Source organism: Monodon monoceros, unplaced genomic scaffold (assembly GCF_005190385.1).
Source record: "Monodon monoceros isolate NGI ecotype Baffin Bay Population unplaced genomic scaffold, NGI_Narwhal_1 Super_Scaffold_18, whole genome shotgun sequence".
Classification (NCBI taxonomy): Eukaryota; Metazoa; Chordata; class Mammalia; order Artiodactyla; family Monodontidae; genus Monodon; species Monodon monoceros.
The window spans coordinates 125,789,247-125,807,855 of NW_021703774.1; the positions used below are offsets into that span (position 1 = coordinate 125,789,247).

The window sequence follows — 18,609 nt, forward strand, 5'->3', positions numbered from 1 at the left end:
AGAAATTTAAGTGGTAATCAATGATTTCCTTCTGGAAGAGGCTCAAGGAGTAAGTCTACACGGTTTCATAGATGAGATCTCTCAAACTTTCAAAGAACGGATGACCCCGATTTTATACAAATTGATCCGTGAAATGGAAAAAAAAGGAGAAGGGGGAGAAAAATATGTAAATCATTTAATGAGGTCAATGTTCTCTTGATTCCAAAATTAAGTAAAAATGGTACCCAAAAATTTAAGCATTTTCACTTATGAGCACATTTGCACATATACCAAATAAAATATTATCCAATAAAATCAAACAATGCATAGGAAAAAAATCATTATCAATTAGGATTTACAACATAAGGATAGTGTAATATTAGAAAAACCTATCAATTGGATTCAGCACATTAATGAACTTAGAAAGAAATCACATAAAATTATCGCAATAGTTGCAGAAATACTCTGATAAACATCAATACCTACTTATGATTTTTTTTTAAATCAGAAAACTTGATAAAGGATATGTACCAAGAACCTACAGAAAAAAAAATCAATGCAGCACATTACTTTTAAGACTGAGAAAAATTTAAGATTCCTCATGTTACTAATACCTAATCACGAAGGGCCCTGTACGCCATGGTAAGGAACTGCACTTATGCACGCATTAAAGAATATTAAGCAAGAGAATGACATAATCTGGTTTGAGGACGAGAAAGATCGCTCTTGTGGCACCGTGGAAGATGGGTTAGAATGGGGAAGACGAACGACATGGCAACCACATAGCAGGTTATTCGAACCATCAAGGTGAGAAAAATGAGATCCTGAGTAAAGTAACAAAGATGCTGACAAGTCTCAAGGATTTAATAGTTACCAGGAGGTGGAACTGAAAGGATTTGCTAATATTCTCGACATCTTGATCTGGGGAGTAGGTGAAGACGACCAATCATGATTAACTGAGTTTTTAATTCGGACAGTTCTAGTTTGAATGAACTGATGCCATACATAGATATTACAGAACACAGAAAAGCAGGTCCCAGAGAAAAATAGTTTTCTTTTGGAAATGTTGAAATTGAACTATTTATATAACATAAAAAGGGGCTGTTTAAATATCATTTGGAAATACAGATCTAGTGCTTAGAGCAATTGGGTCCAAAAATATATGCTTGGAAAAATCATCACTGATAGGCAATAACTAAAACCACTGGAGTGCTGAAGAGGAAGAAAGTGAGGAGGCCAAATACAGAAGCCTACTGATAGCAGCGCTTCGGGAAAAAGAAAGGGGTGGGATGGTTAGATAGGTAGGAAACAAACGGTAGGCAGAATTCAAGGTAGTAGGCGGTTGGTCTTATTTTTTTTTTAATATTTATTTTATTTATTTTCCTTATTTTTTATTTTTCTTAGCTGCATTGGGTCTTAGTTGCGGCACACGGGATCTTCGTTGAGGCATGCAGGATCTTTCACTACTTTTCTCTCTAGTTGTGGCGCGCGGGCTCCAGGGCGCGTGGGCTCTGTAGTTTGTGGCACGCGGGCTCGCTCGTTGAGGCGCGCGAGCTCAGTAGTTGTGGCGCGTGGGCTTAGTTGCCCCACGACATATGGGATCTTAGTTCCCAGGCCAGGGATCGAAGCCACGGCCCCTGCATTGGAAGGTGGATTCTTTACCACTGGACCACCAGCGAAGTCCCAGGAGGTTGGTTTTAAATGTTCCAAAGAAACCAGGCAAAGAAAGACTGAAAAGTACCTTTTCGACTGAATGTTAAGAAATTCCTGTTAATCTTAAAGAGAAAAGATTCACCTGAATAGTGGCGGCAGAAACTAGATTGCATTGGACTGAGAGGGAAATGAGAAAAGAAGAAAAGGTGATGAGTGGGACCTAATTGTTCAAGAAGCTCCAGCTGTGAGGGAAAAGTATTACAAAGGCTCGTATTTAGAGAGGATTTTTAAAGGAAAAGATTTGAGCGTATTTATAAGCAGATGGGATAGAGCTAGTGAACAAGTGAAAGTAAGTAGAAAGGTGAGGATGAAGATCCTTGAGGATGGGGGACATGGGCATGAGCCCCTGCTTTGGCAGGAGGAGGCACAGCCCTCCCTCCGAGAGAACAGGGACCTTTGTTTTGTTCACTGATGAATCCTAAACATCTCTAACATACCTAGCATGCAGTGGGTACCCAAAAAGTATTTATGGAATGAATGCTATTTAAGAGAAAAAATGGGGGCACTTTTTCTGGGGGAGTGTGAGAAAAGTTGAATGAATGAGTCCAGCACATGGCCTTTATATTTCTATAAAGTAGGAGCCACGATCATCGGATAGAAAGAAGGACAAAGACAGGAAAAGAGTGAAGATTTGAGAGAGTCACTGTAGAAAATGGAAAAGAGTGGCTGATAAGAGATAGCTAGTTTTGCTGGGGGATCAGCTATAAACAAATGCCAGACATTTGTAAGGCCACCAAGCCACCTAGTTGTTTCTTTTTCTCCAAGAGGACAGGGTGTGCCACCTGCAAAAGTGGGTGACTAGATGTATTCGGAATTGGAAACTCAGCAACTGTGCCATGTGCACAAAAATGAGGCGCCACCTCCCACTACTTCTACTATGGATACTTATGAACACTGAAAAAGGGGGCACCTTGCACTCAAAACTTACAGAACAGGAACTCAAACATTTACTGAATAAATGAAATTTCCTCAAAATTTTTTCTTGAGATGAATACACGTCATGAAACACAGTTTCTTCTTTTGTATTGACTCCTGGCTTGATTTGGCAGGGGTACCATTTAGCCAGTCAAAAAAAAAAAGAAGGGTATCTTTACATAAAAAAAAATATAATGAAGGTCCAATCAATGACTGACTAGTTTGGATAGATTAAAATACTACTTGAATTTTTTTATATCCTAAAAAAAGAACAAACTTACCACGCGTTGAGCTGCTATCAATGCCGCTAATGTACTTCGCCCTGGTGCTCCCGGGGCACAGAAGGAAACTTGAACTTTGCTTCCCTTGATGGTCATACCATCAGCTGTTTGTTGAACCTCTTCGGCGTGCTCCGCAGCGCTGTATTCAACCACCGCAAAGCCACCGACGCAACTACCTTCATCCTGCGCAAGCTGATGTGATACATTTATTAAAAAGGGAATTCTAATATTTAGCAGGAAATACTTATTTACAAGTATGTCATCTAAAAACTCAAGGACAAATGTCTCAGAGCATGATACTGGTGAAAATAATGTATTCTTTCCTTCTGAAAATAAAAGTTTACTAGTTGGGTAGATGTAGTCCTTCTAGAAGATGGGAAAAGTAAGATTCTGTCCGGTTTCTTTTCACTTCTTTGAATCTCTGATTTATTTTAAAAGTCAATGTTCAAATGATAATAGTCCCTATATATTAAGATATATATATAACTGATAATTTATAGAAAAATATGGGACACAATAATTAAAACTTTCTTTAAAATAAATTCACCAGATACACAGACGATGAAACATGCTGAACAATTACTGGATCATATATCTATGTAAAATAACATTTGCATTATCAAGAGAAGAAAGGTACAAGGAACCACATTCAAAGTTTATTTCAATATTTTAGGCAGATCCCAGGAATTTGGTCAAGTATACCAAAGCAAACCTTATTTAGGAAAACTGTGCCCCAGGTTTGTTTAAAATACCATATTCAGGACAAAACCTTTTTCTGAATGTGCCCTAAATAAACTCCTGCAATGCAGAACTCAATTTATTTCCAGTCACCCACCTGTAAGAGTGTAAAAGAAGATACTAAAGTCCTGGATCTGTAAAGACTGGTACAAAGAGCAAAAGTAAGAACAAAATAAGACACTAAAAAGTTTCTAGAGCAAAAGTAAGAACAAAACAAGACACTAAAAATTCCTAAGTGTTGAACATGTCTGAATCATCTTAAACACACTGATGCTATAAAGTGATAAATGTGATAAAATTCAGCTTCGTATGTCTTTGAGAAGACACATCTACAATACTTCTATTTGAATTTGGCATCCCATAAATTGATACTACAATTAAATCATTTTCCAGTCCTTTTTAGTTTCTTTTCTTATTTTTGAAGCTTTTTGTGTAGTAGACCGAACTTCTATTTTTTCTTCACATTCTCCCTTCCTTTTAAAACTGCCCTCAAATATTTTTTTCCTCCATAAAACTTCTTCCATTTGCATGGGAGAAAGGAAAAATATCTACCTCTTCCAAACATTTCTCCTACAACCTCATTCCTTTTAACCAAACCAAATCTCAAAATCAGATTTGTAGAAGCCATTAGTCCCACTGGTCCCTTCTGACCACGAGGTAAGAAGACTGTGTCTTCCATATAGTCTATGTCAACCTACCAAGCGAGAGAGCCTGAGTTTAACAGATCTACTGATAAAGGCGTTGTAAAGTGGCTTTAGTAACCTTTTGAAAACTTTTAAAATATTTTTATTATTCCTGGTTCATTATAACCTTCATGCCAAATAAATGACACTATCATTTTAAGTCTTTCAAAAGACAAAGTCATTTTAATTCCATAGCGTCAGCAGTTTTAAAGAAGAATATTTACATTCAGTATGACAGCCATTTAAATATGTAATGGCCTGACTTGTGATCTAGTGAATTTTCCATTATTTTGAAATATTTTAACAGAAGCTAAATGATCACTCACAATTATTGTAACGTTTTGATTTTTTTTTACCAGATGGAAAGCTAGACTAGATAACCTCTCAGTTGTATACAGTATATATTTTTGCCTATTTAGTAGAATATATTTAATTTTACTCAAAGTGCTTGAAAATTCTTACCAGTGTTGTCAGTTTTCAGGATCTTCTCTAAATGTCTCATTACCATGACCCCATTAAGATAGAATAACGCATTCTTTTTACACCTCCTAACACTTCTCTATTTTCCATCGTATCAGTCTTCATACAGGATTTACAATTATCTGCTTACTTGTCAGTCTCTTCCACAAACTTGTGCGGTATTAAGAGAGTATCTTTCTATTCTCTACATTTCCGACATTTAGCAATATAGTGTCTGGCACTGAGAAGGTGATAAACAAAATGTGGATGGATAAAGGGATCAATGCATGAATGGTTCAAGAGTGGATGGAATGAGAAGGTGGATGTGTTAAGTGATGGGTTTGCTAAGACACAATTATATAAAGACAATATAGTTTGGCCCATCAACAAAAGGGACTGATTTAAAATTTACCATCATATGAATTGGGAGATTGGGACTGACATATATACACTAACATGTATAAAATGGATAACTAATAAGAACCTGCTATATAAAAAAATAAAATTCAAAAATAAATACAAAAATAAATAAAAATAAAATAAAATTTACCAAAATAAATAAAATTTACCATCATATTAAAGTGTTCATTACAGACTCAATTAGAATTAGATTATCCATTGTGATATTTACATAGGTATAATAAATACTTGAGTGCATGCAGATACATATGCAGGCATTTTAAAATATTGCAAATGATGACTTAAAAATACATACCTGGCAAAACACAGGTTTATGGATACTGGAAAAGAACTGCAACAGCTCCTCTGAATCCCTGTAGTCACTAGGGAGTTTATCTATACAAAGGCACTTAGAATGAATGAGCTCTGCGGCCAAGAGATTAACATCCATCCACTGTGCAAAGACAGCTGATGCTCCCAACTGTTTACCCAATAGCTCCAATCTAGCCTTTGCAGCAAAGTCCTTTTTCATGTATTCCACAAATCCATAGCCTTTGGAATGGCCAGTAACTTCACTGTAGACCAGAAAACATCTCTCGACATTTCCATAAGCACGAACAAGTTCTTCAAACTCTTCTAACGTAAAAGAAGTGGGCAAGTTGGTAACACATAGCAAAGCATCTGTTGGCTGGAGCTGGACTATTAAGTCTTTTCCTCGAAATGAATGTTGATGAAACATCTGAATTGCATTCTGGGCTTGTTCTCCATTCAATAATGTAACAAAAGCTGCAAGAAGATAAAATGAACGAGAGTTTTCTGAGCCAGTGTTTACAAGCTTTTCTGACCACGACCCACAGTAAGGAAATACATTTTTTACCTGTGCCTCAGTACATACATACATATATATATTTCCGAAACAAAAGTATCAGGAGATAACACTTCTATCATGTGCAATGCACTCTGATATTTTCTATTCTATTTCATTATTTTTAAATGCTGACACCCTCACTTAACTAATTTCATGACCAGTAACTCAAACAGTATACAGATTATATTAGGAGCTCCACTCTAAGATACCACAATATTCTGGGGGTGGGGTGGGGTGGGTAATCTTTTCAAACTACATACAGACTTGATATTTTTCCTCAGTTAACACGTGATGCAAAATTTTATGAACTTTTATTTCTTCTCAGAGAGTTCTAAAAGACCCTATTTGATAACAAGAACCTAAAAAACAAGGGCAGAGCAAAAAGACACCAAAATGCCCAGAGGAAGACAATTCTCCAATTCATGTATATGTTTCCTTAAAATAAAATTAATTACATTGAAACAACAAACACACACACACACAATTTGGTATGCTTTTTGGATGAACAATATGGTATGAAAAGATCACAGGATTATTATGATATTGACAAGTAGCTTAACTTTGAATCTTTGGTAAAACAAACCCCCCCAAACTTAAAAAATCTGTCCTGTCTACCTAATGAAGCTGTTCCAGCATTAAGCAACAAATACACATGACAATTGGTAAAATCTAAAACATGACACAATTATAAAGTTCTAAATCAATGAAATATCACACAGACATGCGTATCCGGTAAGATTTTTGAGCAATATTATATGAAAAATTTAAAACCCCAAATAAAAGAAACAACACAGGACAAACCACAAACACACTGCTCTCTCAACCTTCCTACCTCTCCCTCTTCTCTCCCGCTCTGGAACACACAGTGGAGTTGCTCCATATGAGCAACTAACTTACCCAAATTCAATGATAACAACATGGCAAATATGTACAAAGCAAGAGAGAAAGAAGAATTTAAACAGTGTGGACAATCCTGCCTGTCATTTCACTCAATCTGCTCTTCCCTCAGCTGGTCTTAGTGCCCACGCAGCTCTCAGACTGAGCATCTCACCACACTTTAACATTTAAAGGAACACATTTTTCATTTAACATGATCTCCACATACAAGGAAACTACTTACAAAGGAATAGCTAGCTCTTCCAACACTAAGGGGGAAAAATGGCTTTGCTCCACTTATTGAGAGAATATCTCTTGGTTTCCAATAAATCCTTTTAAAGAACTTGAGTTACTTTGATTTTATGCCTTTCTTCCCTTATGCTGACACAGAATACCATTTAATGATATTTTGCTAAAACCAGCAAACAAGCCAACAACAATTTGTAAATACTGGTTATGTTTCCTATACCAGCTCATAAGCTCATCAGCTCATGTTTGATTTGAATTCTCTGGGTATTTGAAACCGTTAACCATTCCCTTCCTTAACTTCCTTGATAAAGTCCTTCCTGATTTTCTTCATACCTGTCCAAGCGCTCCTTCTTCCATTTCCTTTGCTAGATTTTTCTCCACTCACACCACTCACAACTGTAAGGTGGTAATCCTTTCTTTTTTATCGGGGTATAGTTGTTTTACAATGTTGTGTTAGTTTCTACTGTACAGCGAAGTGGAGTTCCCTGTGCTATACAGCAGGTTCTTATTAGTTATCTATTTTATACATATTAGTGTATATATGTCAGTCCCAATCTCCCAATTCATCCCACCTTACCCCTCCCACTTTCCCCCCTTGGTGTCCATACGTTTGTTCTCTACATTTGTGTCTGTTTCTGCCCTGCAAACCGGTTCATCCGTACCATTTTTCTAGATTCCACATATATGCGTTAATATACGATACTTGTTTTTCTCTTTCTGACTTACTTCACTCTGTATGACAGTCTCTAGGTCCATCCACGTCTCTACAAATGACCCAGTTTCGTTTCTTTTTATGGCTGAGTAATATTCCATTGTATACACGTATGTAAGGTGGTAATCCTTAAGGTTGCTTCTTGGCAGAGTCACACACAGTGACAGCCATATGACTGTGCCCAGCAGCCCTGAGCCATCAACCTCTCTTCTCTATGCCCTCTTCCCCTGGGCACTCATGTCCAGGCCCATTTATTCAGTCTCATGTACCAGGTACTGTGTTGGGCACTGGAAAGGAGTTGGTGAACGAAACAAATAAGATCCCTTTCAACAAGGACCTCACAATCCAATAGAGGATGATAGAGATTTGACAGAGAGTTTACAAGTGTAATGTTATCAAAGAGGAAGTATGAGGGCTATGGAAGCAATTAAACAGAGCAAAATGGCTAGGCTGGGGGCTCCCAGAAAGCCTCCTATACCCTGTTAACTCTTAAATCTACGTTTCTAGTCCTCAGTTCCACATATATCCACGTACTTATTCACACATGACCAAACATAACTCACAATCTTCATCCTCTCCCTGCCATTCCCCTAAAATCCCAACATTGTTCAGTTTCCTTTATTCTCTATTTCAGTTGCTAGCATCACAACTCACAAATCAGAAACCTGGGAGTTACCCTAGACCCTATCTCCTTTAACTCCCACATAAAAGGAATCCTCAAATTCTACCCTCCAAATAGGTCTTGAATTCATCCTCTTTTCTTCATTCTTCTAGCTTTTTTTCTTTTTCCACAATGACAATAAAGCGATCTCTCAAAAACAAAAGTTTAATTGTGCCTGTTTACTGCCTAAAATGCAATCATTTGGTATCACCAATGAAGCCAAGCCTCAGCACAGTTATCATGTCCTACCAGGCCACTTTTTTTTTTTTACCATGATCAAGTTTGGTTTATTTCAGGAATGCAAAATTAGTTTTATTTTAAAATAGCAATCAAGGGTATATGGGGACACGTGCACACACACAGCCAATTCACCCTGTCACACAGCAGAAACCAACACAACACTGCAAAGCAACCACACTCCAACAACGATGTAAAAATAAATAAATGAATAAATAAAATAGCAATCAATAAGTCGCCACATTACCAGCACAGAAAAGAAAAATCACAGAGTATCTTAGTAGATGCAAGAAAAGATATGTGATAAAATTCAAAGTCCATGCAGGATAAAAATTCTTGGCAATCAGTGGAAAAGAAGGAAACATCCTTTATCTGTTAAAGAATGTCTATAAGGAACCTACATCAAAATTAACGGTGAAAGCCAAAACCATTTACTCTGAGATAGGGAATAAGATAAGGGCTCTTGTCTCACTAGTTTTATTAACATGGAATGAAGGTCTTTGCCAGTGCAGTAGGACAAATGCAAGAAGTAAAAGACACAAGGGTTAAGAGGAGAGAAATAAAGCCTGTGTGAATGATACGTTTGAGTGTGTAAAAAATTCAAACGAACCCAACAAAGAATTAGAAAATGTAAGTTTACCCAGGTTGCCTACCAGGCCCTTTTGATCTGACACCAGCCTCAGTAACTGCCACACTTCCCTTCCCCACCACATTTCTTTATCCTCTAACGACACTGAGTTGTTTGTAGCTCCCCAGACCGCAACTTGTTTCAAGCATCTATATGTTACACATGTAATTCCCCTGCCTACGAGATCTCTCCCAATATCTTCAGCCACTCAAACCTTTTAGTTGGCTTTCAAATCCAGCCCAGAGGGTAATGCATCAGGATCTCCAGGAAGCATTCCCTGATGTTCTCTGCCAGTTAGAGTTAACCCTTGTTTTATTATACCTCTGTATTTTGAACATTGAATGGATTATTGCACACATCACACTTTATTATAATCTATTTGTTTAGATGCCTGCTATCCTATCAACTGTGAGCTCCCTAAATTGCTAATGAATATATCTCCATCAGCTACCATAGTGCCAGGCACACAGTAGAGGATCTGTAAGTGTCAACTGAATGGATGAATGTATACATGCATAGATTAACTAGTACGTTTTAAAACTGACAACTTCTTATTTTCCTTCCCTCAGGTATCTGCATTTGCACAACCCAAATAAGACATTTGATGGTAGAATTTAGATAACATAATGAAGCAAATTTAAAAGTCCAGGCAGTAGGAAAAAGAGGTCATTGATTCTCTTCTATAGCTTCTTCCACTTCTTTGCAAGGCCATAAATTCTCTAAAAAAAATGTCCAATTTTCTCACATTGACTCTGTGGAAGTGAAAGATATCACTCTACAGAGAAAAGGCTATAAGGGATTTGGAGATTAGTTCTGTTTCCATTTTCCTACCAAAATTTTAATATTCAACGATTGGTCCCAATCCTTTCACAAGTCACAATTTTATTTATCCTTTTGCCATTGCTTGCTCCATTAGTTAATTTATTATTGGGACAAATTTGATGGCAAGCATGCAAAAACTTTTTTCCTTAATGTATCCTATTTTAATACAATTATTTCTTCTTATTTATAACAGAGAGCTCTGGTTTTAAGGTCACATTTTATAACTGTAGCCATCCTTTATTAATCTATTAATTATTATCTGTTTCTTCAAACACCACCATAGCTCCTGAAATCCAAGGCAATGTCATTTAATACAATTACTGAGTTTCTTCGTTGTATTATTCTAGTGGGTGATTTTGGCTTTGTAGTATACATCTTTAACTTAACAGTTACCATGAAGTGATACTGGTCTCTTTGTGTATAATCTAAAAACTTTACAACAGTGTACTTCCATTCCTCCCCTCCCAACCTTTGTATTGTTGCCATGCATTTTATTCCTACATGTGTTATAACCTCTACAATATAGTGTTATTATTTTCACTTTAAACAATTATCTTTTGGAGATCTGAATATTAATAAAACAGTCTTTACACACATAAAGACAACATCTGGTATTCTTTTTGTGTAGATCCAGATTCCCATCCAGCATCATTTTCTCCGTGCTTTATTAAAGGACTTCTTTAAATACTTCTTATAATGCAGGTCTGATGGTGATGAATTCTTTCAGCTTTTATATGATTGAAAAACATCTTTCTTCACGCTCATTTTTAAAGGATATTTTTTGGTGGGTAAATAATTCTGTGGGATTTTTTGAGGTATAAATGACATAACATTATATTAGTTTCAGGTGTACAATTAATCCAATATTTGTATATACTGTGAAATAATCACTGCCATCATTCTAGTTAACATCCATCACCATACATAGTTACAAAAATTTGTGGGGCGGGGGGGTGGATAAGAACTTTTAAGATATACTTTCTTCACAACTTTCAAATATGCACTATAGTATTATTAATTATAGCAACCACGCTGGGAACTTCCCTGGTGGTCCAGTGGATAAGACTCTGTGCTCTCAATGCAGGGGGACCGGGTTTGATCCCTGGTCAGGGAACTAGATCCTGCATGCATGCCGCAACTAAGAGCCTGCATGCCGCAACTAAGAGCCTGCATGCCGGAACTAAGAGCCCACATGCCACAACTAAAGATCCCGCATGCAGCAATGAAGATCCCGTGTGCCGCAACTAAGACCCGGTACGGTCAAATCAAACAAACAAACTATAGTAACCATGCTATACATTACATCCCCATGACTTATTTTATACGGAAATTTATACCTTATGACTCCCTTCACCCATTTCGCCAACCCCTATCCCTAGCCTCTGGCAACCACCAATTGTTCTCTGTATCTATGAGCTCATGTTTTTTGTTTTTTGGTTTTTTTAGATTTCACCTATAAGTGAGGTCCTACAGTATTTGTCTTTCTCTGACTTATTTCACTTAGCATAATGCTCTCAAGGCCCATTCATCTTGTCACAAATGGCAAGATTTCATTCTTTTTTAAGGCTAAATAATATTCCATTGTCTATATACACCACATCTTCCTTATCCATTCATCCATCAGCAATCACTTAGGTTGTTTCCATGGCTTGACTATGGTAAATAATACTGCAATGAGCATGGGGGTGCACATATCTTTTTGAGTTACTGTTTTCGTTTTCTTCAGGTTAATAGCCCGAAGTGGAATTGCTGGACAAATGGTAGTTCCATTTTTAATTTTCTGAGGGATCTCCATACTGTTTTCCAGTGGTTGCACCAATTTCCATTCCCACTAACAATGCACAAGAGTTTCCTTTTCTCCACATCCTCTCCAGCACTAAGTTCTTGTTGTCTTGATAATAGCTATTCTAACAGGTGTGAGGTGATATATAATTGTGGTTTTGATTTGCATTTCCCTGATGATTAGTGATACTGAACACCTCTCCATGTATCTGTTGGCCATCTATATGCCTAATTTGGAAAAATGTCTATTCAGATCCTCTGCCAGGTTTTGTTGGTTTCTTTTTTCCGGTACGCGGGCCTCTCACTGTTGTGGCCTCTCCCGTTGCGGAGCACAGGCTCCGGACGCGCAGGCTCAGCGGCCATGGCTCACGGGCCCAGCCGCTCCGCGGCATGTGGGATCTTCCTGGACCGGGGCACGAATCCGTGTCCCCTGCATCAGCAGGTGGACTCTCAACCACTGTGCCACCAGGGAAGCCCCTCTGCCAGGTTTTTAATCAGGCTGTTTGTTCCTTTGCAATCAAGTTGTATGAGTTCTTTATATATTATGGATATTAGCCCCTTATCAGATATATGATTTGCAAATATTTTCTCCTATTAAGTAGGCTGCCTTTTTATTTTAATGGTTTTCTTTGCTGTGCAGAAGCTTTTTAGTTTGATGTAGTCCCACCTGTATATTTTTACCTTTGTCGCCTTTGCTTTAGTGTCAAATCCAAAAAATCATCACCAAGACTGATAGGAAGAAGCTTACTGCCTATGTTTTCTTCTAGGAGTTTTATGTTTTCAGGTCTTATATTCAAGTCTTTAATCCATTCTGGGTTTATTTTTGTATACGGTGTAAGATAGTGGTCCAATTTCATTCCTTTGCCTGTGGCTGTCCAGTTTTCCCAACACCGTTATTGAAGAGACTATCCTTTTCCCATTGTATATTCTTGGCTCCTTTGTCCTAAATTAATTGACCATATATGTGGGGGTTTATTTCTGGGCTCTCTATTCTTTTCCATTGATCTATGTGTCTGTTTTCATGCCAATACCATACTGATTACTATAGCTTTATATTACAGTGTGAAATCAGGAAGTGTGATGCACCCAGTTTTGTTCTTCTTTCTCAAGACTGCTTGGGTTATTCAGGGTATTTTGTGGTTTCATACAAATTTAAGGATTATTCTATTTCTGTGAAAAATGCCAATGGAATGTTTGATGGGATTGCACTGAATCTGTAGATTGCTTTCAGTAGTGTGGACATTTTAACAATATTAATTCTTCCAACCCATGCCAATGGAATACCTTCTGTTTGTCTTCAATTCCTTTCATTAATGTCTTAATAATTTTATGGTGATCTTTTTTCCTTTCAGCAAGGAAAGAAAAGGTGTTGCCCCATGGTCTTCTCATTTGCATTGTTTCCAATACACATGCATCATCATTATCTTTTTCCATCTAAATAATATGCCCTTTTTGGGGGGCACTGTTAAGATTTTTCTCTATATTACTAATTGCAAACAATTTGATTACAAATTTACCTTATTGCAGTTTTTTTCGTGTTTTTGTGCTTGAGGTTGGTTAAACTTTGGGGATCTCTGGGTTTAGAGTTTTCATCAAATTTGGAAAAAATTCAGCCATTAATTCTTTAAATATTTTTACTGTACTACTTGCTCTCTCTTACAGAGACTCCATTACTCCATTAGGACTCTTGAAGTTGGCCCAAAGTTGACTGATACTCTGTTCATGTGTTATAGTCTTTTTTTCCTCTGCTTCATTTTTGTTGTTTCTGTGTATTCACATTCACTAATCTGTTCCTCTACAATGTCCACGCTGCTAGTTAATCCCATCCACCCATCCCATTTTTCATCCTGGACATTGTAGTTTTCACCTCTAAAAGTGTGAGTTAAGTATATTTTAATATCTTCCATCCTCTATTTAATATGTTCAATTTTTACTATAGATTCTTGTACATATGAAACACAGTTATAAAAACTGTTTTAATGTCCATTTTCATTAATTCATCTGCTTCAATTCTAGGTCAGTTTTGATTGATTGGTTTTTCTCCTCATTATGGGTTGTATTTTCCTGCTTCTTTGCCATATCTGGTAATTTTTAATTGGATACCAGACATTGTAAATTTTTACCTTGCTGGGTACTGGAATTTTTTGTATTCATATAAATATCCTTGAGTTTTGTTCTAGGTTGTGGTTATCAGGAACGGGCTTGATCCTTTCTGGTCTTGTTTTTAAATTTTTAGCATCGTTAATCTAGAGTCAGTTTTCTCCACTCTTGAGACAAAACACTTCTGAATACTCCTTCTAATCAACCACCAATTATGCTGTCTATCATCCTCACTGGTAGGAACAGCACCATTCCCAGCTGTAAAGCCTTTGTCAATATTTATAACATTGAAGTTGTACATAACCTACAAACCCAGTAATTCACTTGTGGAGAAACAGTTGCAATGTATATTAGAAGACAAGTAAAAGCATATTCATTGCAGCATTATTTAAAATGCTGGAAAAGTTAAAGCTTCCTAAATGCCTATCAGTAATGAATAGATTTATCGATGGTAATAAATTGACAGGACAGAATGATATGTAGTAGTTTAAATCAATGAATTAGAGCTATAAGTATCAATGTGGAAAGATCCAAAAAACAAAATAGAGGTTAAGAAAAAAAAAAAGCAAGTTGCTAAATGAAAAAATACAGTAGAATGCCATTTACATTTAGCTTTTAAAAACACCACGTACAACACTGTTAACTTTACCTATAGTAAAATTTCAGGCATTAGATGGGATGCCTTGGCAAGAAACAGCTCCACAATTTCAATGGCTTAACAAAAGGGGTTTTTTTTCTTGTTGCTTTTCATGCTGCATATCCCATGCTGAAAGGAAGGAAGGAGGCTTTGCTCATTATAGTCACTCTGGGACTATGTTTAAAGAGGTTCTATAACCTTCCTCAATCACTTTAGCAAGTGGAGGGGTGAGCAGTGAATCACATGCTAGCTCTGAAATCTTCCACCTGGAGGTGGATACATGCCATTTCCACTGCACTTCATTAATCGAAAAGCAAATCACATGTCCATTGGTAACTTCAAAGAGAAACAAGGGAGCACTATCTTACCTCATGACCAGAAGAAAAAGAAAAAGAATTTGTGAACAGCTCTAATGATTACCACAATTAATCATTAGAGGGAGGGAGGAAATGGAATCAGAGAGGGGTAGGAACTTAATTTCATCTTTAACTATAATGTCTTTTTTACAATTTTTTTATAAGTCAGAAAAAATAAATGCAGAATTCCTGACCATACTATCAGAGGTATTCATTCAGTAGTACTACATTAGGGCTCTAGCATGTATATAATATTTTTAAAGACAAAAAAATACTTTAAAAAAACTTTTTAAATTGAAGTATAATTGACAAATAACATTAGTTTCAAGTGTACGACATAATGATTCTTTTTTATTGGCCAAGCCACGTGACATGTGGGATATTAGTTCCCCGAACAGGGATTGAACCCACACCCTCTGCAGTGGAAGCACGGAGTCTTAACCACTGGACTGTCGGGGAAGTCTCTCATAATGATTTGATATTTTTATATATTGTGATATAGTCACCACAGTAATTCTAGTTAACATCTGTCACCATACATAGTTAAAACTTTTTTTCTTGGGATGAGAACTTTCAAGATCTACTCTCTCAGCAACTTTCAAATATGCAACACAGTATTATTAACTGTGACAAAGAGTCACCATCCTTATATATTACATCCCCAGTACTTCTTTATTTTATAACTGGAAGTTTGTACTTTTTGACTTCCTTCACCCATTTCATCCACCCCTTACAAAAAACATTTTAAAAGCATAAAATACTTCAATAAAACATTTGCTAATTTGGGAGTCGGTATATATATAATGGTTATATCATCCTCCATACATTTTCTTATTTTTTTATCATCTCAAAGAGATGCTTTTAAACATCTACATATCGTATGTACACAAAGAAAATAATCTAGTTTAGGCTTTTAATCTCACAGATATAAAACTAATGTGCAGAAAAATTAAACAATTTTCCCAATTTGTATAACTAAAGGTCAAACCACATAATTTACTAAGTCCAGTAATATATTATTAAAACTGAAGGATACTTAACATATAAAAATCACTCATTAAAATGTTACAACATATAACATTAGAACATTCATTATAAAAATTCATAAAGCTGTAGTAATATTATATTATTTATTTATATTTTTAAAAACCAATGCAAATTCATTATTTTGCCTAATTGTTTATTGAGGTATAGTTGATTTACAATATTATATTAGTTTCAAGTGTACATCATAGTGATTCAAATGTTTATAAATTATAAACAGGTCTATCCATGTGTTGCAAAAGGCAAAATTTCATTCTTTTTTTATGGCTGAGTGGTATTCCATTGTACATAGTACCACTTCTTTTTTATCCATTCATCTCTTGACGGACACTTAGGTTGCTTCTATATCTTGGCTATTGTAAATAGCTGCTATGAACACTGGGGTGTGCATGTATCTTTTTGAATTAGTGTTTTCACTTTCTTTAGATATTTACTCAGGAGTTGAGTTGCTGATCATACGGTAGTTCTATTTTTAGATTTATGAGGAACCTCCGTACTATTTTCCATAGTTGCTGCACCAATTTACATTCTCATCAATAGTGCCCAAGAGTCCCTTTCTCCACATTCTTGACAACATTTGTTATTTGTACTCTTTTTTATAAGAGTCATACTGACAAGTGTGAGGTAATATCTCACTGTGGGTTTGATTTGTAGTTCTCTGATGATTAGTGATGTTGAGCATCTTTTCATGGGGCCTGATGGCCACCTGTATGTCTCCCTTGTAAAAATGTCTATTCAGGTCTTCTGCCCATTTTAGTTGGGTTGTTCGGTTTTTTGACATTGAGCTGTACGAGCTGTTCATATATTTTGAATATTAATCACTTACCAGTCACATCCTTTGCAAGTATTTTCTGCCATTCAGTAGGCTGTCTTTTCATTTTGTCAGTGGTTTCCTCCTCTATGCAAAAGCTTTTAAGTTTAATTAGGTCCCATTTATTTTTGCTTTTGTTTCCTTTGCTTTAGGAGGGATATCCCAAAAAAATATTGCTACAATTTATGTCAAAGAGTGTTCTGCCTATGTTATCTTCTAGGATTTTATGGTTTGCTGTCTTACATTTAGGTCTTTAATCCATTTTGAGTTTAGTTTTGTGTATGGTATGAGAAAATGTTCTAATTTCATTCTTTTACAAGAGCTGTCCATTTTTCTCAGCATCATTTCTTGAACAGACTGTCTTTCCCCCACTGCATACTCCTGCCTCCTTTGTATTGGATTAATTGACCATAAATGTCTGGGCTTACTTCTGGGCTTTCTATTCTGTTCCACTGATCTATGTGTCTGTTTTTGTGCCAGTACCATACTGTTTTGATTACTGTAGCTTTGTAGTATAGTCTGAAGCCAGGGAGCATGATACCTCCAGATCTGTTCTTCTTTCTCAAGATGGCTTTGGCTATTTGGGGTCTTTTGAGTTTTCATACAAATTTTAGAATTATTTGTTCTACTTCGGTGACTAATCCTATTGGTACTTTGATATGATGGCATTAGATATGTAGATTGCCTTGGGTAGTATGGTCATTTTAGCAATATTACTTCTTCCAATTCATGAACACTGTATTATCTTTCCATCTGCGTCATCTTCAATTTCTTTCATCAGTATCTTAGAGTTTTCCGAGTACAGAGTAAATCTCCTTAGATTTATTCCTAGGTTTGTTTTTTATTTTTGCTTTTTTGATGTTATGGTAAATGGACCGTTTTCTTAATTTCTGATAGTTCATTGTTAGTGTACAGAAATGCAACATATTTCAGCATATTAATGTTGTATTTTGCAACTGTACTGAATTCATTGATGAATTTTTGGTGGCATCTTTAGAATTTTCTATGTGTACTGTGTGTCACCTGCAAACAATGACAGTTTTACTTCTCTCTTTCCAATTTGGATTTCTTTTCTTTCTTTTTATTGTATGACTGCTGTGGCTAGGACATTCAGTGCTATGTTGGATAAAAGTGGCGAGAGTGGGCATCCTTGTCTTGGTCGTGTTCTTAGAGGAAATGCTTTCAGCTTTTCACCATCGAGTATGATGTTAGCTATGGGCTTATCATATGGCCTTTATTATTTTGAGGTTTGTTCCCTCTGTCCCTACTTTGTTGAGAGTTTTAATCATAAATCGATGTTGAATTTTGTCAAAAGTTTTTTCTGCATATATTGAGATGGCCATGATTTTTATTCTTCAATTTGTTAATATGGTTTATCATATTGATTGATTTGTAGATATTGAACTATCCTTGCATCCCTGGGATAAGCCCTGCTTGACCATGGTGTATGATCCTTTCAATGTATTGTTGATTTCAGTTTGCTGATATTTTGTTGAGGATTTTTGCATCTATGTTCATCAGTGATATTGTCCTGTACTTTTCTTTTTTTGTGGTGTGTTTGGTTTTGTTATCAGGGTGATGCTGGCCTTGTAGAATGAGTTCAGAAGTATTCCTTCCTGTGCAATTTTTTAGAATAGTTTGAGAAGGATAGGTGTTAAC

General features: G+C 36.2%; 1 protein-coding gene across 2 annotated transcripts in view; it reads right to left on the minus strand.

Annotated features, from left to right (window-relative positions):
- RAVER2 (ribonucleoprotein, PTB binding 2) overlaps window positions 1-18,609 on the minus strand; it is a 102,542-nt gene that overhangs the window by 60,281 nt on the left and 23,652 nt on the right. For both annotated transcript variants that reach the window (XM_029227838.1, XM_029227837.1), the window contains exons 3-4: window positions 5,484-5,953; window positions 2,889-3,080 (exon numbers count right to left, since the gene is read on the minus strand). In XM_029227838.1, coding sequence (XP_029083671.1) covers window positions 2,889-3,080; window positions 5,484-5,953 — 662 coding nt within the window. The remainder of the gene's footprint in view (window positions 1-2,888; window positions 3,081-5,483; window positions 5,954-18,609) is intronic.